The sequence below is a fragment of the Branchiostoma lanceolatum genome, chromosome 8 (genome assembly GCF_035083965.1).
Source record: "Branchiostoma lanceolatum isolate klBraLanc5 chromosome 8, klBraLanc5.hap2, whole genome shotgun sequence".
Taxonomy (NCBI): domain Eukaryota; kingdom Metazoa; phylum Chordata; class Leptocardii; order Amphioxiformes; family Branchiostomatidae; genus Branchiostoma; species Branchiostoma lanceolatum.
The window spans coordinates 2,689,495-2,711,103 of record NC_089729.1 but is presented as its reverse complement, the minus strand read 5'-3'; the positions used below and the strand labels follow the sequence as shown (position 1 = coordinate 2,711,103).

Here is a 21,609-nt window from a genome sequence, read left to right as displayed (position 1 = left end):
ATTATGTCTTATAGTAGAATCACAAGTTGTTGCTCATTATTAATCTCCTTTTCTATCTAATGTAATTTTGTAGCCTTGTCTTTTGTTCAGAGCTGCGATTTCAACCACAATTCATGATTTTATCTTATCCACGGGTATGTTGATCTTTCATTCAGCCTGCTGGCTGACTGACTGACTTCTTGGATTTTAGGGTTGTGTATACTAGTACTGGATACTACTATCTAGATAAAACCATTCATTCATTTATTCATTCATACTTCAGAGAGACAGCATGCTGGCCAGGCTCCTATTCAGCTCCTTGTTCCGCGGAATCTTTGAGGAGATGGAGAACGTGAAGACGGAGCGGGAGGCGGAGGAACTGACGGAGCAGATCAGCCGGTTCTTAAACACGGCGCTCAGCAACAGCGAGAAGTACTTCCCACCCTTCATTTCATCCCTACAGGTGGGTCCATGCCAGATGGTTTATATACAGGAATAACTTCCCGGAATTTATTTCCTGGAATTCTTTTCCCGGAATTTATTTCCCAGAATTCATTTCCCGGAATTCATTTCCCAGAATTTTTCCAGGAATTTATCCCTTTTTTCCTGGAATGTTATTCATCTACCAGAATTTTTCCTGGAATGTTACTTTAAGTTATTTACTGGAAATGTTTCCTGGAATTCATTTCCTGGCATCCTTTTCCCTGGAATTTTTTTCCTGGAAGTTGAATGCAAATTTCAGGCTTGAAATACCAACCTGCAGTTTGCAGAAAAAGTTGTAATTGCAGGGGTTGTAAATAATTCAAGGGAGAACCAAATAAACATGATTGTCAACATTATCCACTAGGAAGGTGGTCCTCATGCAGGTGTGACTACATGTGTGTTATTCTATTTTTGGTCTTCCTGTTTGTTTTCCAGGAAATTTGTTACCACGAGCCCCGGAAGCTGAGCCCTGATGCGAGCGTGATCCAGCAGACTGGAGTGGTCAGTCTGCAGCAGCCAATAGGTGAGGCTTTATCGGATTAGGGTTCTCATTGTTCTCCTTGAATGTTCCTGTACTGCAGATATCATTCCTTGTAGAATATAGCTGAATTTTTAGTTGTTGTAGAACTCCTTGACTAGTAGTTACTGTAACTGTGTAGTTACTACTGTTACAGATAATAGCAGTAGGAGTATCCTGTATTTGATTCTATTGTTGTGGGGCCCTGACACAGGGGTGGGCAGCAGTCGGCTAGTCTTCTCACTGTGCTTCCAAGCAGCTCTGTCCAGCGGGTCCATGCTGGTGAGGCCGCACACCTTAATGTCCTTCTTGGCACACTCCATCCAAGATGTCCTTGGTCTACTACGACCCCTGTTGCCTGGAAACTAGAATATTATTGAAATTTGGAGTCATGACATCTAAGACATCCCTTCTATTGTTCTGGGGCCCTGACAAGCAGGTGGGCAGCAGGCAGCTAGTCTTCAAACCGCTTGTTTAGGCAGCTCTGTCCTGTCGTTCCACACTGGTTTGAATCAAAGATGTTAAATCATTTTTAATCATGACATCTAAGACACTCCCTTGCCCACCACCTGTCAGGTATTGTCCTCCTTGAGGAGCAGCTTGTGCAGAAGGCAGGTGTGGAGGAGCCCAGGTCCAAGCGAGCCAGGACCGCCAGCGCACCTGTGTCGGCTGAGACAGCCACCTGGATAGAACTGGCCAGGTGAGCACACCTGCTTTCTTTGTTCTTCACTTCAAAGCCTCCTTGTCTTCAGGCCAGATCATTTTTTTGGGTTATCTGAAATTTTTGCAGAATTCTGCATTTGGCCGTAGAATTCTGTGTTATGGTTTCAGAAATCTGTGCAGACTTCTGTGTCTGCCTGCAGAATTTTGAAAACATTACCTATTACAGAATTCTGCATAGATATCTGCAAAATTCTGCATAGATTATCATTTGCAGAATTCCTCTGACTTGACCTAGTCCCTGTGGACTAATCAGTGTTATATTTATGTGTTATCACTATCTTTGTCATGTGTAGAAAATGTTAACGATACTGGCTAAAAGTAGCAGAAAAATCACATGTTGTCCGGAAATAGAATGTCCAGGAAGTGTCACCTGTTATGTGTATGCATTGTAATTTGGAGTAAGACCAGGATGAACTTGCATAACAAATTGAATCAATGCTAGTATATGATTAAAAATGTGTCATTGAATATTGTTTAATTGTTTCGAATGCACAGAATGTACAAGTCGTTGGGAGACTTTGACGTCTTGCGAGGAATCTTCGGCCGGAAGGTCGGAACCCAGACAGTCACGTACGAGGCGCTTGAGGCAGAAGCCAGGGGAGACTTCAAGAAAGTTGTGGAGCTCTACAACCAGGTGGGAACACTTGGAACATAGTTTACTTAATCACAATTTAATCTTCTTCAGACCCTTGTGGTTTCTTGGGATGGTTTCTTGAGGCATCAGGAAGAAACTCCCTCTAGCTCAGGTTTTCTGCTTTACAGGGGTCTGAGTCAGTCCTCTGGTTTCAAAAGGTTTCTTTGACGGTTTCACTTGAAATGGTTTGATATGGCCCTCAAAGGTCTCAAGATAGATAGAAGTAGGTCAGCCAGGGTCCTGTAGACAGTGACTGAATGTGTCCTAGATTAAAAAAGGAATAAAAGGAGTAGTTCTACTCCTGGCCAGTTGTTTTCTGAAGTGTGCATAAATTGGAGAGAGAACTTACTATTAGGCCTTATCCTGACAGTTTCTAAAGAATCAAAGGTGTTGAACAAATATAACATTGTCACAAACTGTAAAACATCTGTTTGTTTCCCCTGGTCCAGGCCATGCAGCAGACTGACTGGGCGGACCCCCAGCCCCTAGCCGTGGAGGAAGATCTGTGGGACGACTCCAGGCTGCAGGTGAATACAATTACTATCTGTTTATTGCCTAGTTAATGTTAATCAGATTTGTAAGTAACTTTGTAAAAGTTCTACCAGTCTTGTACGAAGGAAGTGAGTAAGAATATTCAACACAGTCACCTCTCTGCCTCCCCCCCCCCCATCACAGTGCTACGACCAGTATTACACAGGCAAAAAAGACTATTAGAAATTATGTTTGACTAGTAATTCATTTACTTGTACAAAAGAAGTGAGTGAAAACGCTCAACCCATACCTCACCCCCATCAGTGCTACGACCACCTAACCCAATGGAAGAACCTTTATGAGGTCTCAACTGTGAACATCGATGAGGATTCGCCCCCTGACCTGGACAAGATGTGGGGCGACACCTACTTCCAGGAGCACTACCTGCCCTTTGCCCTCAGGTCAAAGTTGAAGCTACTGCTGGAGGGAGAAATGGACCAATCACTGCTCAACTTTGTGGACAGCGCGATGCAGAAACCTGATAGAAAAGCTTTGCTAGAGGTAATTTATGTAGTTAGTTACTGGTTGAACTAGTTAGTTATTGGGTTATTGAGTAAGCTACAGACTAATCACTGCTCAACTTTGTGGACTGTGCTTTACTAGAGGCAAAGTAGATCTTGTTTACTAGCAATTAGTTATTGGTTTAATGAGCTGGCTGCAGATGAATCACTGCTGACAGCACGACAGCTGCATGCAGAAACTACAAGTTGAACACAATATAGTGTATGAACTAACAATGTTAGGGTACTACCTGTGCTTAATGATTGACGTATTTTGCTGACTGCACGAGTCAAGTCCAAACCAAGTCCTGTTACTATGAGGACTATGGTTTTTTTTATATGTTTGATTGTTGTTCTTTACTGTATGTCTTGTAATCATGTACATTGTATACAATGAGTTATAGATTGTTTCTTATGTTCCAGTCCCGATACTGTGAGGAGCTGGCCATGCTGTACCTGTACCAGGACGACTATGGCAGGGCAAAGTACTACCTGGGGAACTGCACAGACGCCTTCCTTCAGGTATGCTTGTTGGTTCCCCTAGTTCTAAATCAACTTTCTAATCAGACCCTGTTTCACCTGATGCTTACACAGTTGATATTCAATATAGAGTTTGTTTTATTTTATTTCAGTTGTGTAGTGTGGTCTGGTGTGGCACGTACACATACACAAGCACACACATACACACACACGGATGCAGACACACACGGATGCAGACACACACGGATGCAGACACACACACATATATATACATACACACACACACACACACACACATACATACACACACACAGGCACACATCCACACACACACGTATACACACAAAAAAGGCACACACATACATGGACACACACAAACACATCCAACCACACATCCACACACACACACACACACACACACACACACACACACACACACATATATACATGCATTCTGACTGCTGTGTTATTGTGTGTTCCCAGGAGTGGTCTGGGATGGACCGCCTTATGACCAACAGCCGGGCGGCGAAACTGCAGTCCCTGCAGAAACTCACCGAGATGCAGGAGTTTCTGGACGTCGTCTCCAACGACGGAAACTTTGAGACGGCCTGGCCGGTGAACCGGCTGCTGGAGAAGTGGTCCAGCCGTTACCCCGACAACCGGATGGACCCCATCTCCGTCTGGGACGACATCATCGCCAACAGGTGGGGTTTCAACCAATAATGGGAATTTTATATAAATCTAAGGTAATACATTGTTGTGTATTGACATTATTGTCACATGTAGTAATGTCAATACACAACAATTTAACTTGGTATTTTACTCCAAAGAAGGCAAACAATCGATTGGTGTTAACGATGAAATAGACATAATGATAGATTGATGCTGAAATTTAGAGATCGATTTGTTATGATAAACTTTTTTTTTCTTTATGTGTGACCTCATTTGTGATCTGAAAAGTTTGTTCCATTTAGAATAATGATTGTTGTGGCTTTTTTCCATTCAAGTATCTTTTTCTTCATCCCATGTAGATACATTTACATGCATTCAGGCCATAGTTGACCCTTCTCTCCCCAGATGTCTGTACCTGGACAAGCTGAATGACAAGTTTGAGCGGATGGCAGCCCGCGGGGTTGTGGACACGGACGCGGGAGGGGAGCCCTTCAGCCGGAGGGCGCAGAGGGAGCAGTTCCTACTGAGACTCAAGCTGGCAGACAGCGCACGGGAACAGGCCAACTTCCCCGTAGCTCTGAAACACCTGAAGAACACACTAAAGGTAAGTTACCCTTAACGCTTGCAGACTGACATTATGGACAATTGACTCTCTTATTACATTTATTAATAAAAGTATTGTGTAATCATGTGTCAGTGTCTGGCTGCAGATTTCATTCTTGTAATGTCAACATCTTGATGTAGACAACAAGTTTTTCTTTGTATAAAAGTTGTTGGTACCTGTAAGTGTTGTTATCGGTTAGACTGTGATCTACCTGACGACCAGAAATGTCTACAAAAATTCTTCTTCAACCTTTTCTTGTTGTAACCTCCCTCCATGAAGGAAGTTCACCTACAGGGGTGTTGCGGTTGATTACAACTGTTACTATATCTCTACGCCCCCTTGATGCATGTATGTATTTAGAAATGTTGTTTGGTAGTAGGATGCAAGGTGACGCATGTTGTATTTTTTTGCTGCTCAGGAGTTTACGGAGGACGACCCCCTGCGTCTGAGGTGGACGCACAGCTACGCACGGCTGCACCAGAGGAAAGCCTCCCTCCTGACAGGCGCCGACAGACTCAACAACGTCCTCACAACGTTCGAGCAACTCGGTGAGGACTTACTCATTCAACGTATGAACAGAATTCAACAGAAATTGTCGATCAGAGATTACGGTTAATCTTTCAGCCAAACTGCTTTGCAAACCCTCTAATCCAACAGACAAAAGCAGTAAGAGGTAAACGATGTTTGGAAATTCTTTATGGTATTTATTGGAAATGAAACACGCATAGACAGGTGAGACCAAAACAATACTATTTTATGTAAAACTTAAGACATTTCATAGTTAAGCACCAAGTTTTCGCCTTTGCTGCTTTCTGTTTCTGAGAATGAAAAGTTGTTTCAAGTTGTTGCTTTTATATTTCCTAGTCTTTTTTCTCCCCTATTGCTGACCAACTATTACCCATCCCCCTACAGAGAAGTTCAGCAGCTGCAGAGCGTTTGAGGAGGACCTGGCTGTTGCTAAGCAACACCACACCCTGACCAGCCTGTCGTACGAGATCGTTGCCCACGCGCTCCTGCAGGAAGGTGGAGCCATCCTGACGGGGCTGAAGGACGCCAGGCGTGCACAGCTCCTCACGGCTGCTGGGGTGTCACAGGACACCTCTGTGGAACAGGTGAGACCCCAGCTTAAAGAGGGTGGTAACTTCTAGTTGGGACTAGAATGATCTAAGCTGCCTTGTAGGTTTATATTATCAATTTTAGTACAGATTTTCTTAGGACAAGGGAGGAAAATTTCTGTCCTTGGTGTTGATTGGTCACTGCTGTGTCTGTCTGCCTGTCCTTGGTGCTGATTGGTTACTGCTGTGTGATTGGTGTTGATTGGTCACTGCTGTGTCTGTCTGCCTGTCCTTGGTGCTGATTGGTTACTGCTGTGTGCTTGGTGTTGATTGGTCACTACTGTATCTGTCCTTGGTGCTGATTGGTCACTTCTACTTCAGAATCTGTTGCTGTTCTTGGTGCTGATTGGTTACTGCTGCATGCTTGGCGCTGATTGGTCACTACTGTATCTGTCCTTGGTGCTGATTGGTTACTTCTACTTCAGAATCTGTTGCTGTTCTTGGTGCTAATTGGTCACTGTTAATGTCAACTCTAACTGTTAACTTCTTTTCTTATCCCCAGACGATCTCCAGCCTGCTGCAGAAGGGCCATGCGTGTCTGCAGAAGGCCGTGAAGCTGGCGAGCGACGAGGAAAAGGCTCGGCAGGACTCCAGTCTGGACAAGTCGGGCATCGTGGATGCCTTCATGGCCATGGTCGGCTTCTGCGACAAGATCTTACGGCACCAGGAAGATGGTAAAATCTTACTCTGAATATAAATCCATTTGGAATCATCCTATAAGCATCATTTTTCATAATCCTAACCTTATTTCTGTACTCATCTCTAACTGTAACAATAAGAAGTGCTAACTAAAGGTAGATATCTAGATATTGTAATAGCAGGAGATTCTTTTTTTTTCTGACTAGTATTAGTACAAGGTTTACTAGTTGTCACCAAATATTATGATAGAATTGGTTTTAAAAATATTCTAGGGTTCTACTACAGTCAAACCTGATTCAAAGTTCTGCAAACGTATTTAGGAATCATGCAGTTGTTTGAATTTGTGATAACCGCAGGTTCTTACCTGTAGAATTCTGCAGCTAACTGTGTGATAACTGTGATATTTGTGTGATAACTGCTGTTTTACAGATGAAAAGGGCACAGAGCTGACCTCAATCCCAGGGCTGCCTGCTGCGGTGGTTTCTAACCTGCAGAATTCTGCAGCTAACTGTGATAACTGTGTGATAACTATGTGATAACTGCTGTTTTACAGATGAAGAGGGCACAGAGCTGACCTCCTTCCCAGTGTTGCCTGCTGCAGTGGTTTCTAACCTGCAGAATTCTACAGATAACTGCAGTGTGATAACTGTGTAAAAACTGTGTGATAACTTCTGTTTTACAGATGAAGAGGGCACAGAGCTGACCTCCATCCCAGGGTTGCCTTCTGCAGTAGTTTCTAACCTGCAGAATTCTGCAGATAAATGCAGTATCATAACTGTGTAAAAACTGTGTGATAACTGTGTGATAACTGCTGATTTACAGATGAAGAGGGCTCAGAGCTGACCTCCATCCCAGGCCTGCCAGCTGCGGTGGTTTCTAACCTGCTGCAGGCCCTGCGGCACGACTCGCCCGAGGCCCGACAGCGTTTCCCGCGGTTACTGCAGCTGGTGGAGCTGTACCCTGACACAATGGACCTCTTCATACAGAAGGTTAGAATATTATCATTGCTATATAGATATAGGTAAAGGAGTTATGAATGAATGATATCTGTGTGATAACTTTCATGCAATTGGTGATTCTGTGATAACTGTGTGATATCTGTATGACCAATGTGTGGTACTGTGTGATAACTGTGTGATGATTTTAATAATTTTGTGATAACTATGTGATAAATGTGTGATAACTGAGTGATAGCTGCTGTTGAACTGTACCAAGACACCATAGACCTCTCAATACAGAAGGTCAGAAATCCATGAATAGTTGAATCATCAGGTTCGTACGTCTGACCGAATAAAAAGACTCTTTCTACACAACAAAGTGTTTTATTCAACTGACCTTTAGATGACCATCTGTCACCTTCCTCGGGGCAATTGTTACTGGTTCACATTGCACTGAAGCTATTGCACATGCAAATGGTAAAAAAACACAGGAAGAAAGCTTGTACATGTATGGTTCAAGGTTGTTGTCTGCAGCTTAGTTTTAAGCTACAGGTACAATTAAGGGTGTACAACTAGCCTTACACCATGCCAAAGGATGTAGGAGATATTGTCTAACTATTAATGATCAAATGTAACACAATTCATGAACAACACATCAGTAGATAAGCTTCACATTTATTCTCCTGTGCTTGCCATCCCCAGGTATCCTGTGTGCCCAGCTGGCTCTGCATTTCCTGGCTTGGCCAGATGGTGGCGCTGCTGGACAAGCCTGAGGCTGTGGCTGTTCACGGAGTTCTGACCAGGATAGCGCAGGACTATCCACAGGCCCTGGTGTACCCCCTGAAGATCAGCAGTGAGAATTTTGAGTTCGAGGATTCGGTGGTCGGCAGGAGGAACCAGGAGACAGTGACCAGACTGAAGAAAACTCTGTCGGTGATCTACACTCTGGTGGACAAACTGATCGGGGGTCTGGAACAACTCAGCCATCCCGATCAGCTCTTTAAGGTAAGGGGTTAGAGGTTAGGGTTAGAGGTTAGGGTAAGAGGTTAGCGGATAGAGGTTACAGGTTAGGGTGTCATCATCAGAGGTCTGCAACAACTCAGTGATCCTGACCAGTTATTTAAGGTGAGGGTTAGAGGTTAGGGAGTCATCCGAGGGCTGGAATAACTCAGCCATCCTGACCAGCTCTTTAAGGTGAGGGTTAGAGGTTAGGGGTTAGAGGTTAGGGAGTCATCCGAGGGCTGGAACAACTCAGCCATCCTGACCAGCTCTTTAAGGTAAAGGTTAGAGGTTAGAGGTTAGGGAGTCATCCGAGGGCTGGAACAGCTCAGCCATCCTGACCAGCTCTTTAAGGTGAGGGTTAGAGGTTAGAGGTTAGGGAGTCATCCGAGGTCTGGAATAGCTCAGCCATCCTGACCAGCTCTTTAAGGTGAGGGTTAGAGGTCAGGGGTTAGAAGTTAGAGGTTAAGGAGTCATCCGAGGGCTGGAACAGCTCAACCATCCTGACCTGCTCTTTAAGGTGAGGGTTAGAGGTTAGGGAGTCATCGGAGGGCTGGAACAGCTCAGCCATCCTGACCAGCTCTTTAAATCAAAGGTTAGGGTTAGGTGTCATTGGTGATCTGTAGCTGTTATTAAAGAAAAGTGTATTTATCATGTACGTATGGTGCCCACAAATGAGAATGGTATTGATCAATGTTATTTTTGGTTGGTGTGTGACTGTGTGATAAGTACATCAGTGTGTTAGGCAGTTGCAGTGCTGACTCTGCATTCTGTGTTCCTCAGGATTGGGGAGACGATGCTGACCTCAAGCGGTTGCTGAAGGTCGACCCCAAGAAGAGAACAAAGGAAGACAAGGTCAACATCAAGAGGCTGTATGAGGAGATGTACAACAGCTTGCTGGATTTCCGTTCGCCCAGCCAGGACTCCTCCATGTCCTCCCTGTTCGGTTCCTCGTCCTCCGAGCTTGAGTCTCAGTCCGTCGGGTTTGGGCCCTTCAGGCGACGATTCGCCCAGCAGTTTGCTAAGGAGTGTGACAAGATGTTCGGCAAGGACGGAGGGCGGATCTTAGACATGAAGGAAAAGGTTGGTCTTCTTCAACTCTCTTCGAAATTTTAAGACTTTCAGTCATTATGTTTCTGTTATATGTTACTGTATTGTACAGGATGACAGTTTGGTCTATATAAATTATATAATCAGCATGTTTAGAATTAAATTTCTATGAATAGTATTTGTGATTGTAGAATGACAGATACAATTTACTTACTTTTGACAAACATTTAAGCTTTACACACAACATAAAAAAAAAGATTGCTCTGGGGAGCTTTCGAGATGAATTCTCTGTCTCTTCGTCAACCCGGTAATAAAGTCAGATCTCGTCTTGGAGTTCTCTTGTCATGTGACTGATGTTGATTATCACGTGACAAGAGACAGTCATATACAGGCTTGAGATAGTGACTTTGTACTTTTTGAGACCAGTTGTATCATGATTTTGTAGTGATTGCTAACTTAAAGTTCTTTGTACGTATATGTAGGATGTCACCCTACCAACCAGACTTAAAATGCTTCTGATGCTACAAAGTTTGACCTAATATTTGAAAAGAAAAAATAAACCAAAATTTTTGTTGACATTGCCACAGGAGTTCCTGAAGCTGAAGAGCGGCATGCAGGGCATGATGGGAGATTTCTACCGGAAAGCGTTCCCTCGGGAGAAGGGGAACTGTTACGCGCCTGGTCTGCTGAAAGATTACTGTCCCTGGCTGAGCGACTTTAACCCTCTCGACTACGATAGAGAACTAGAGATACCAGGTGTGTTAGTTTAGTTGTTTGTTTGTTTGATGTACTCTTCTTGATAAATATATTGGATTCATTCTTATCGAAAGGTTTAATACCAAATAATTCCTCGTATGTAATTATTAACAGTTTCTATTATAATGATGGAGGTAATAGTTGACTTGTTGTAAGACTTAGTACACATTTCTACTTATTTCTTATAATGATTGTGCATTTTACAGGCCAGTACACAGGAAAGGAGAAGCCCCTGGTCCAGTACCACGCCAAGATCGCCGGCTTCGACCAGAGGGTGAGGATCACAATCTATACATGACAAATGAATTTCAAGCAAATTGTACTTATGTTTTAAAAAAAAGCAAGCAAATGGTATTTGTTCTTTTTCACCATCAGGAACAATCGCTATACTGGGTTGATATGAAAGATTAGAATCATGTCCTTCAAAACTGTACTTAGCATAACTCTCTGTCATGACCAGTGGAAAAGTAGCTCTTCAGTGAGCTTAACTGGCGCAAGATCACTTTATCACTTTCACTTTGAAACTGATGAGACCCTCACGCTGAACCCTTTCTCAGGTGAAAGTGATGAGCTCGTTACGGAAGCCCAAGAGGATCACTATCCGCGGGGACGACGAGAGGGACCGTCCGTTTCTGGTGAAGGGTGGGGAGGACCTGCGGCAGGACCAGCGCATCCAGCAGCTCTTCGACATCATGAACGACATCCTGACCCTCGACCCCGCCTGCAGCCAGCGCCAGCTGCGCATCAGGACCTACGGGGTCATCCCCATGACCTCAAGGTAGGGTCATCCACATAACCTTCAGGTAAGGTCACTGACCTCCAGGTGAGGTCATCCCCATGACCTCAAGGTAAGGTCATCCACATAACCTTCAGGTAAGGGCATCCTCATGACCTCCAGGTAAAGCTTCCATGACCTCCAGCTAAGGTCATCCCATGACCTCCAGGTAAGGTCATCCTCATAACCTCTTGGTAATGTCAAGAAGCAGTCTCTTCTTCTTTTGTACTCAGCCAAGCCCAATATAAATCCTTACATCTTGCCATTTAGAGCATTTTCTTCTCAGACGAAAATCTATGCATCTTGACAACTCCCGCTTTCCCTCCCCTCTCAACCCCCGCAGGGTGGGGCTGATCGAGTGGATGCAGAACACCACCCCCCTGGGGGGTTTCCTGGAGAGCGCCATGACGACCAGGGAACAGGACAGCTTCCTGCACCAGAGGCTGCCCCTGAGTGACTACGCCGGCTACGTCCACTGCCTGAGTGGGGCCGGAAAGAACGAACCTTGGGGCAAGGTTTACGGAGCCCTGTACCAGAAAGCCAGCAGAACAGATGTGACCTTGGCCTTCAGACAGGTGCAGAGCAAGGTCACCTGGGACATCATGAGGTGGGTGGGAAACGTTTGAAGTTAAACAAACTTCTGGATTTATATTTTCTTCATTCATTTTCATCTTAAATTATCCCAAAGCCAAGAATATGGAGAAGGCACACAAGATAACAGTTACTCATTCACAACTGGCTAGATTCTGTAAATTTTCGAAATCTTTCAGAAAACTTTTTGAAATCTACCAGGTTGTTTGAGTACATTGCGTAAACATTATCCTCTGTCTTCTCTGTCCTGACCAGTGGAAGAATAACTCTTCAGTGAGCTAAAAGATATTGATACCCCGTTATATTTGATTCACTTTTTCCAGGCGGGGTTATCTCCAGATGAGTTCGTGCCCCGAGGCGTTCCTGACCCTCCGGAACCACTTCACGACGACCCACGCCGCGCTCTGCGTCGCGCAGTACGTCCTTGGGATCGGCGACCGCCATCTGGGAAACTTCATGATCGACCTTGAGAGTGGGGGCATGGTGGGGATCGATTTCGGACACGCCTTCGGCTCCGCAACTCAGGTAAGGTCTCTAATATATATTTGAAGTGTTCAATCTTCTAAATGCATTTACTTAATAGATATTGTTTATGATATCATTGATTTGTTCCCAGCAATTCCCAGTGGCGTCGGTGCGGCATAACAGTTAGAGCGTTGGGCTCAGAACCAACAGGTTCAAGGTTCGATTCTTGCCATGCCAAGAGCCGTGAAATGATTTTTATTATGATTATTTTAGCACCTGCCCGTCCCAGAGCTGATGCCGTTCCGCCTGACCAGACAGATGCTGAACCTCCTGCTGCCGCTGAAGGAGAGCGGCCTGCTGCAAAGCACCATGGTCCACGTGCTGCGCGCCCTGCGGTCCAGACCCAACATCCTCCTCAACACCATGGACGTCTTCATCAAGGAGCCCCATCTCGACTGGAAGGTAACCTTTCACCTTTAACCTTAACCCTAACCCCAACATCCTTCCCAACATCCTAATACTAATCCAGTACTACTAACACCATGGATGTGTTCATCAAGGAGCCCCATCTCGACTGGAAGGTAACCTTTCACCTTTAACCCTAACCTTTAACCCTAACCCCAACATCCTTCCCAACATCCTCCTCCTAATCCAGTACTACTAACACCATGGATGTCTTCATCAAGGAGCCGCATCTCGACTGGAAGGTGTACTTTTACTTCAACTCTAACCTTTAACTTTCAACCCCAATGTTCTCAACACCATGGATGTCTTCATCAAGGAACACCATCTCGACTGGAAGATAACCTTTCACCTTTAACCCAATTCCTCAGTCAGCATCTGCACTTGAAGGTAACCTAATGTAACCTTTATCCCTTTACCTTTATTTGACTCTTTTCTTTGAATCCCTATTGACAAACATTTTGATGGCATTTCATTTTCCTCTGTCAGAACTTTGCAGCAAAGCAGATGGACAAGGGCATGGTGGGGGAGGATGATGACCTTGATGACATCAGCTGGTACCCAAGGGAGAAGATCAAGTTTGCCGCACGGAAGCTGCAGGGGGTCAACCCGACGCACATCACCAAGTGAGTCACTCAAACAGTTGACTCCAAGATAACTTGGATTTTCGATTCCAAAAGGTTCAAGCTGCCAAATAAGTGGATTGCTTTGACTAGCCCAAGTCAAAAACAGCAAGAAAAACTTGACTATTACAGTCTATAAGAACTATGTTAGCGTATCGAATCCAATTTTGCTCACGAATTTCCTGCAGCATTTTAGATATTGCAGTAACTGTGAGTACAGTTGTAAGTTTAAAAAATCTTGTATCCGGACCAGATAATCCAAGCTTAGGGCTTCATATCTGATTTTAAAGAGAGCTTTTAGACTGAAACTTTGCCTGTTTAACACTCCACAGGGCGGAGCTCCAACTCGGCCACAAGAGCCTCCCCTGGTTCAAGGCCTTCTGCCTGGTTGCCATGGGAGATTGTGGGAAGGACGTGCGCGCCCAGAAGCCTGCGGAGGGGCTAAGTGTGGAGGACCAGGTGGCCTGTCTGATCGACCAGGCTACGGACCCCAACATCCTGGGGCGCACCTGGCAGGGATGGCAGTCATTCATGTGAAACTAACAACTGTTCCAGGATCGCAGTTAGAATGATTTTGTACAGTGTCATGCGATAAAAAGGATTGTATTGGCATTGCTACAGCAGAGCCGAGTCACTGTATGAAACAACATGTTGCTTTAGGATTGCCCTAGCACAGTTTTCGAGGTCTATGTAAAACACTGCAGCAGTGTTTTACTATTATTGCCTTTGGCACATTTCAATACTCTAGCTATCATTCAGGGTTTCTGTATCTTTATTACACAGACTTTATTGCTATGGCAGTATGTAACACCAAAAATGAATGTGAAATGGCAGATTGTTTGTGACAGCCTCAGCATGTTCTGACACATTATGTGTCACATTTGATATTGAATGCCCAGCCCAAAGTAGTAAAGGAATAACATGGATGGATATACATGTAGGTATCCAATGCAGCACGACAGCCATCCCTGCCCTGAGTTAGAGAGGACTTTGGAAACCTGTTGAGGATGGCAGTTTGAGTAACTATAGCATAGCAAATAGATTTATATGAAAATGGTGTAAACATTTTGTCACCTTAAGGAATATCATTCCAATCAACTTTAAGTTGATAACAATTGGAGACTTTTCCAGCTTATAAGGACTGTAGCTCCAACTACAAGATAAAGCAGCAGATATAAGGAGAAAGTGTTGATATGTTTAAAACATGTTAGAAGTAGATTTTTTACATTACATGCACAGTCATTTATTGGTCTCAGAAAGAAGAAAGTTTACTTGTTACTAATTGGCAGATTTCTCACATAAAGACTTGTTGGCTAGAACTTGAATGTGTTTCTGTCATGTTTATGCAAATCAATTGTTTAAGTCACTCTCAGACTGATTAAAACATTACAAGGGTGACACCAAGACACAGTAATAACAATGAGTTGAAGTTATTCACAATATTTGACTTTCTTGATAAGGAACACAATGCAACAATAGTTTGAAATAATGATTGATCTCTTTTGTTGTGCAAAAACTCTTCCCATGCATATTCCCACTCTATCTAGTTACAGCATCAGCAACCATTCATTCATGCAAATATTCATCACCCCTAGAACTTAATGATATGGCTGGTGTAACATATCAGTTCATCAGTGTCTTTTTCGAGAGAACATGATTCTGTAAGTTAAAACTTTAACAAAAACCTTTTTTTCATCTCACCATTTCCAACCATGATCAGCCACTGTCCCAGTGCAACTGCCAGTTTCTGTAGAATCTGAAGGAGACTATGGCTCATCTATGATGCTGTCCAGTCCAAGACACTGCAAGTTAAAGTCTTAAAGTTGCTACATTTGTGTCTGCAGTCCTTGCCCATTTTAGCTATGAATGTTGAAAACAGTTCTGATGTTTTTTTTCACACGTCATGTAATTTTTTCTCAGCTGAAAAAGTCCTTGGTTCTGCGAGTAGTGGCAACGTCTGAGAAATCATGTTCAGTTCTTATATGTGAACGTTCAACTCTGTTAGAAAGGCTGCCTGGGTGAACTCTGTATTGCGTTGCTTCAACTTCAATTATTATAAGATAAAATCAGGTCAGTTTTAGCCCTAGAAGAGACACCAAAAGTCCTGGTAATGGTTTGGAGTAGTGGCGACGTCTGCATGAACAATGATGTTCGGTCCTTAGGACAATCATATCCAGTCTTTCATTTGGGCCATCATATATAGTCTTTGATCTAAACCATCATACTCAGTCCTTGGTTTGGACCCTAATGCTTAGTCCTTTCCCATGACCCCCGGGAAGAGGCTGTTGCAGTGCATGACATGGGTGATGGCGTCCGTATCGTACTCGTCGTTCGACTTGTAACTCTCGAAGAATGCGTGCAGCTTCTCCACCCTCTCCGGCCAGACTCCCGCCGCCTGGAGCCCCAGCGACACGCCGAAGTTCGTGAAGGCAAACTTGACCCCCCGAAGGCCGGGTTCGCGGCAGAAGTAGCCCCTGTCCTTGGCGAAGAGCCCGCCCTTCTCCACCCACATGGAGTTCAAGGTCGTTTCACTCCTTATTGCAGCAGGGAGAAAACAGAAAACAATCGGAACTTCACATCTTTCTTTTAGAAAATAACTTGGATTTTTGTCCAGCTTCTGAAAGCCCAATTCCCTATCTTTTTTAGAATATGGAGGAAGACAATCATGCTCTAACTTTTAACTAAGGTGAGAAATTGATTGTACTGCACATGTTGAATGTCGAGACAGTGACCTTTTTAAAAATAAAGTGACCAGTGTTTCATTCCAAAACTACAGCTTCAGTTCTCCAATCATCGCTACAATCCCTTAACAGCACATGAAAGAAACATGAAAGATACTCTTGATCCAGAGCATTATAAACAATAAAAGACATCCAAACATAGCTCAGTTAATGAACAATCTAAGTCTGACAGTTACTAAGTCTTTGCACACAGAATGGTTCACACGTCGTGTTTCAGTTGTATTCACTTTTATATTTAGTAACCTGTCGACATTTAGATGTAACTGACTGATTTTCACATTGACTTATCCTTTGTATACTTTATAACGTAGACTTCTGCCTTGAAAAGGTTGTAAGATTGTCAAAACTTCTTCAAATATCTTTCCCAATGTAAAGCAACCAGTGCTGACTGTACGCTATCATGCCAGCATAACCCCAGGGACCAGACTATTACAGTGCATGACATGAGTGATACTCTTGGTATCGTAGGCATCCCCAGACTTGTATGTGTGGAAAAACTCGTGCAGCTGGGAAACCCTGTCGGGCCACAGCCCCACCGACTGCAGGCCGTAGGAAACCCCGACGTTCGTGAGGCCGAACACGGTGCTCCGAGCGGCGGGGTGGCGACAGAAGTACCCGCTGACCTCCCCCGCCGGAACCCACATCGAGTCCAGCGTGACCTCTGACCTTTGGCGTAAAGTCTTGGCCCATTCCTCGTCAGGGAAGAAGTGCGACATCCACAGGCACTCGCCCAGACCCAGGTCCTGGGGAGGGGGGAGAATGAAATGTTTTTTGTGGGTGTTTTTTAGCTGAGTGATACAAAATTTATCACACCACCTTTACTTAATACAAAAAATCATTGCTTTGGACAGAGACAGAATCCAAACAAAGGAAATACCGTATTGGAGTTTATAAACTGGTTCTAAGGAATTATTGTCATGCAAGAATGTTGCCCTTCAGCTTTTAAAAGTTGATTACCATCATGGCACAGCATATTCAAAACACGACATGTTACATTCAGTCATGTGGAGACAGAATCCAAGTGGACGATATTCGGTGGAACAAAGAATTTAATGGAGTTTCACAGCAACTTCTTTTTTGTCTTCCAAGCAGCTTAAATTCAACAGCTTCCTAGAAGCTGTTTCTATCTCAAAGGCAATGTTAACCTACATCAATTACAATGTTCCCTAGCAACAGTAGATCTATCCCAGCCTTCCCTGGCAACCCACCTGCGTACAGCTGAACTTCTTGTAGTCCTTCATGACCAGCTGCTGCATGTTGACGATCTCTGCTGACAGCGCCGACGGGTCAAGCAGCCGATACGTCACGAAACCGTCATAGAAGTCAAGACCACCCAGGCCATAGCCCTGGACAGGGAGAGGGAAGGGTTGTGCTAGTAACTGCTATTAACCCCTTTTTTTCTGAAATTTCCATTTCCAAATTTCAGGGATACAATAGAGACATTAAGAAATTACAGAAGACCATCGATCCACAAAATAACATCAGCTATAAAATGAAGGTTGAAATAAAATGGAACTGATAAGTCACAAACATATAAGTCATATCAGGAACAAAACAAATGTCTCTAACAATCTATCTGCTTCCCAACCCTATAACCAATACAAAGCTACCTCAGCTCAGCAGGCTAAAGATTATGAATATTTCACATATCAACTTGAATGAAACAAAATTAGGAAGAACTAACAGAAAAATAGAACAAAGGGAGTTTTACAAACTGAGACGTTACAAAGTACCCCATATCTTACAACCATATATTATTAGGGGTGGATACCGGTTCAGCTTAATAAGGTCCAAGTCCAGGTTTAGGTCCAGAGATTTAGGTTCAGGTCTGGACCTGGACCGGATCCCGTCTAGTTGACATGTTTTGTTTTATTAAACCAATATTAAGCATAGCAAATGAAGACTGACATGCATGACTGTAAAAGTTTCTTGGTGACAAGACTTTAAAGGCAAACCAGTATCTAATATTTGAATGTTGCACTTATTTTACATTGTATATGCCTTTTCTTCTCATAGGGAGACTCAAAACACTTTTCATCAAACAAAATAGAAAAATATATTTGTACTTTGTTCAGGTTTTTTTGGACTCAGGTTTTGGGCTTTCAGGTTTTTTGGACTCGGTTCTTGGATGTTACATAGGTCCAAATCAGGTCAAGCAAACCGGTATCCACCCCTATATATCATAATAGTAAGAGAAGCTTTATCTAATACACCATATCATACCGGGTATGGCCCTGACAGATCCTCCAGCATCTTCCAGCGAACTCCGACCCCCGGCACGTAGAAGGCGTGGTGGACGTCCTTGGCGAGTTTCACAGCTCGCTCGTGGTACTCGGGTTTCACCTGCAGGGGGAGGACACAGGTATCACCTGGAGTAGAGGGTTGTCCTAGAGATGGAGGGTTGTAGTAGACAAATAGTAGATTTTTTCTACAGTAACCTAGAGTGGGTTACTATTTGTCTACAAATAGTAGATTTGTCTACAGAGGATTGTCCTAGAGATTAGTTTAGTGCCTGGCACAGGTGCTGCTCTTTGACGCATTGGACAGCCACCTGCCATTAAGTACCTGGAACTGACGAAAAGATGTAGATTTGCCATATTCTGCAGAGTGGCTGTAACAGTACCAGGGACAGGCATTGGTCATTCTCCACCTGAAGAGGGGAGGATTCAGGTATTACCTGTGGTAAGGGCTGGGACTGTGTCCCAGGGATTAGTTCAGAACAGGTAATGTTATTTTTCACTCCGAGCAGTCACCTGTCATTCAGCACTCAGGACAGGCACTGTTTTTTTGGCACACTGGGCAGTCACTTGTAATTCAGCACTAAGGACAGGCACTGCTTATTCAACACACTGGGCTGTCACTTGTAACTCGGCACTAAGGACAGGCACTGTTTATTTGGCACACTGAAGTTGTTCTGTATTCCAACCATCACGACCCGTACCTTGCCCAGCTGGTGCAGCGCGTACATCCACTTTGTCAGTTAAGGAAGTCCTGTCCATCTCGGTCTGGCTTACACACTCACACCCATACACACACACATACACACACAATCCCAACCCGTACCTTGCCCAGCTGATGCAGTGCGTACATCCATTTTGTGAGGTAGTGGAAGTACTGTCCGTCTCGTTCCGGCTCCTCTCCGATACGCAGTCCACGCGGCCGCCCCAGAACACGATAAACATCCGCCACCACCGACTCCGCCTCCTGCCACAACACTTTTCAAGTCAGAAAGTTTTACAAAAAAACATGAAACTACATGTATAGGAGTAAGAGCATAATCATAGACTACTACCACAGCTGCCAACAAGCTGAATTTCAATTCAAAACAGACTTCAGTCCACCATATATAGAGGACTGTCACTTGTAGAATTTTGTTACATGCCACTTAGATGCACAGCAAGGCGATCAGAGATAGCTTCACCCCCTTTCCCACACTCCTTTGCAACCCTTCAATTCCCATTTAGACAACTTTGGCACCACTGAGAGTATGCTGACACCGAATTGAATATATTTAGGAAATGCAGAAAGACATGTACAGACACACACAAACATAGACAGAAAATTGCCTGATTGGGCCAGTAGGGTAGGACATGCACTAGCCTGATCAGCATTTGTGGTCATGTGGCGCAACGGCAGAGCGTTCTACTCAGAACCAAGAGGTCCCAAGTTCGAATCCTGTCATGTCACCGATCTTGTGCCCTTGGGAAAGGAACTTCACACGACTTTCCTCACTCCACCCAGGTGTGAATAGGTACCTGACTTCGGTTGGGGAAAGTCGTGTTGAGGTCACCTGGTGGCGCCGAATGGCAGCCGCCCAGACCCTTGCGACAGTTCCACAAAATGCAAGTGTGGATAAGATATTATATATGTTGTGTGTTGTATGAAACCTGTAATACCCTGCATCAATTCAGTGCTAGAAAGGCTGCCATTGCGGGTAATTTCTGACCAATAAAAACCATTTACACAATTACACATAAACCATTACTATTTACACAATGGACTTGTCCAACCCTTGCTGGATAAGCTATGAAATTGGCGTACTTACCTGGAGGTACTTCTCCTCCTGAAGTTCCTTGTAGAGCGACACGAGAAGACACACCCCGTGGGCGTCGGTCCACAGGTAGCGCAGGCCGTTGGGCCAGATGTGCTGCTCACGCATCCACTGCAGCTTTGCCAGCACCTAGAACATGCAGGAGGGCAATATCAGCACATTTTCATGGGTGCACACACACACATGCACACACACATGCACATGTACACACATACATACACGCACACCCATACACACACAAGTACATGTACACACACACACACAGGTACACAAGCACACACACACACAGGTACGCGTACACACACACACGTACATACACACACACTAACACACACAGGTTAAATGTACAAGTCATGTGTATGTGCCAAATGTACCTAACCTTACACAAATACAGAACAGGTCCAAGTTAACAACAAAATCTATTTGCCTTCAATACCAGAATAAAGGAAACTTGAACAGATTACCTTAGGGATATTTTCTGCCGTTGCTGCCATTGATACTTTTTTTGTAAGATCGTTTAAGACTTTTCAAATGATTCCTCAGTTCCTGTTTTCACCCCCAAAGCCGGCATTTGTGGACGATCCCCTAAAACTCCTACTCTCACAGCCTGCATTCATGAACGGTCCCCTACAGCTGGTCTCCTGCTTATACTCACATTCCTGCTGGTAGAAACATTTAAGTTAATCGTCAAAAAGGCACATTGTCATTATTTTGTTAAACTGTACCAACAACATAAAATCTAATAATTTTCAATACAACTTTGATGATGTTACGATACGTCAAGACCAAATAACAAAAGGAAGACAAGTTTGCTTTTGTCTCTGACAGTCAGTATTATCATCATATCTGTTGGAATCATCATCTCAAGATCATTGAACATTTCCAATTTTAGTTTTGTCACAAGATACTAAATCGACATAGAGTTATAACATGTTCTTTCCTATACTCCAAACATCCTTACTGAATCATATAGATCAATCTTGCCCAATGTCATGACCTTGCAATCGTGCAAACAGACATGTAAGAATGTAAACATGGTCAGCACGGACCTTGGCCGAGAACACTGCCCAACACTGGATATACCATTAAACACAGAAATATAGGGGTTGCTGAATAATTTACAAAATAATGATTCGCTCTCTGATTAATCCAACAACAAATTATGTTACGCTAATACCGTTTAAAATGAAACAAAAACTATATGTGTTATTGAGATTAATATGTTTAGAAATCTTATAAGGAGTTACAGTTTATTTTGTATGCATTCCCCCTATATCTCAT

The 21,609-nt window shown here is 43.9% G+C and overlaps 2 protein-coding genes across 6 annotated transcripts in view; one reads left to right on the top strand and one right to left on the bottom strand.

Annotated features, from left to right (window-relative positions):
* The window catches only part of LOC136440493 (DNA-dependent protein kinase catalytic subunit-like), a 63,008-nt gene extending 48,147 nt beyond the window's left edge, over positions 1–14,861 (top strand). Inside the window, exons 69-91 of the mRNA XM_066436543.1 lie at positions 263–442; positions 898–985; positions 1,556–1,679; positions 2,198–2,336; positions 2,786–2,863; positions 3,132–3,368; positions 3,791–3,889; positions 4,331–4,551; positions 4,925–5,123; positions 5,542–5,671; positions 6,036–6,235; positions 6,741–6,912; positions 7,700–7,866; positions 8,518–8,820; positions 9,598–9,897; positions 10,452–10,620; positions 10,827–10,894; positions 11,178–11,398; positions 11,739–12,002; positions 12,310–12,511; positions 12,725–12,913; positions 13,403–13,539; positions 13,869–14,861. Coding sequence (XP_066292640.1) covers positions 263–442; positions 898–985; positions 1,556–1,679; positions 2,198–2,336; positions 2,786–2,863; positions 3,132–3,368; positions 3,791–3,889; positions 4,331–4,551; positions 4,925–5,123; positions 5,542–5,671; positions 6,036–6,235; positions 6,741–6,912; positions 7,700–7,866; positions 8,518–8,820; positions 9,598–9,897; positions 10,452–10,620; positions 10,827–10,894; positions 11,178–11,398; positions 11,739–12,002; positions 12,310–12,511; positions 12,725–12,913; positions 13,403–13,539; positions 13,869–14,073 — 4,092 coding nt within the window. The 3' untranslated portion in view covers positions 14,074–14,861. The remainder of the gene's footprint in view (positions 1–262; positions 443–897; positions 986–1,555; positions 1,680–2,197; positions 2,337–2,785; positions 2,864–3,131; positions 3,369–3,790; positions 3,890–4,330; positions 4,552–4,924; positions 5,124–5,541; positions 5,672–6,035; positions 6,236–6,740; positions 6,913–7,699; positions 7,867–8,517; positions 8,821–9,597; positions 9,898–10,451; positions 10,621–10,826; positions 10,895–11,177; positions 11,399–11,738; positions 12,003–12,309; positions 12,512–12,724; positions 12,914–13,402; positions 13,540–13,868) is intronic.
* An 81-nt stretch (positions 14,862–14,942) lies between these two features.
* On the bottom strand, positions 14,943–21,419 carry LOC136440947 (uncharacterized). 5 transcript variants are annotated; one of them, XM_066437148.1, is made up of 8 exons: positions 21,378–21,419; positions 20,793–20,987; positions 20,323–20,457; positions 19,341–19,481; positions 18,501–18,620; positions 17,486–17,623; positions 16,944–17,020; positions 14,943–16,070 (listed from the first exon to the last, which is right to left on the bottom strand). In XM_066437148.1, exons 2-8 carry the CDS (start codon positions 20,820–20,822, stop codon positions 15,788–15,790), a joined length of 924 nt encoding a protein of 307 aa, XP_066293245.1. In that variant the 5' UTR covers positions 20,823–20,987; positions 21,378–21,419; the 3' UTR covers positions 14,943–15,787. The 5 variants fall into 5 exon arrangements, with proteins under 5 accessions (XP_066293245.1, XP_066293246.1, XP_066293249.1 ...); XM_066437149.1 differs by having other exon boundaries at positions 21,290–21,395; XM_066437152.1 differs by having other exon boundaries at positions 20,793–20,990; positions 21,378–21,395.
* Positions 21,420–21,609: the final 190 nt, after the last annotated feature.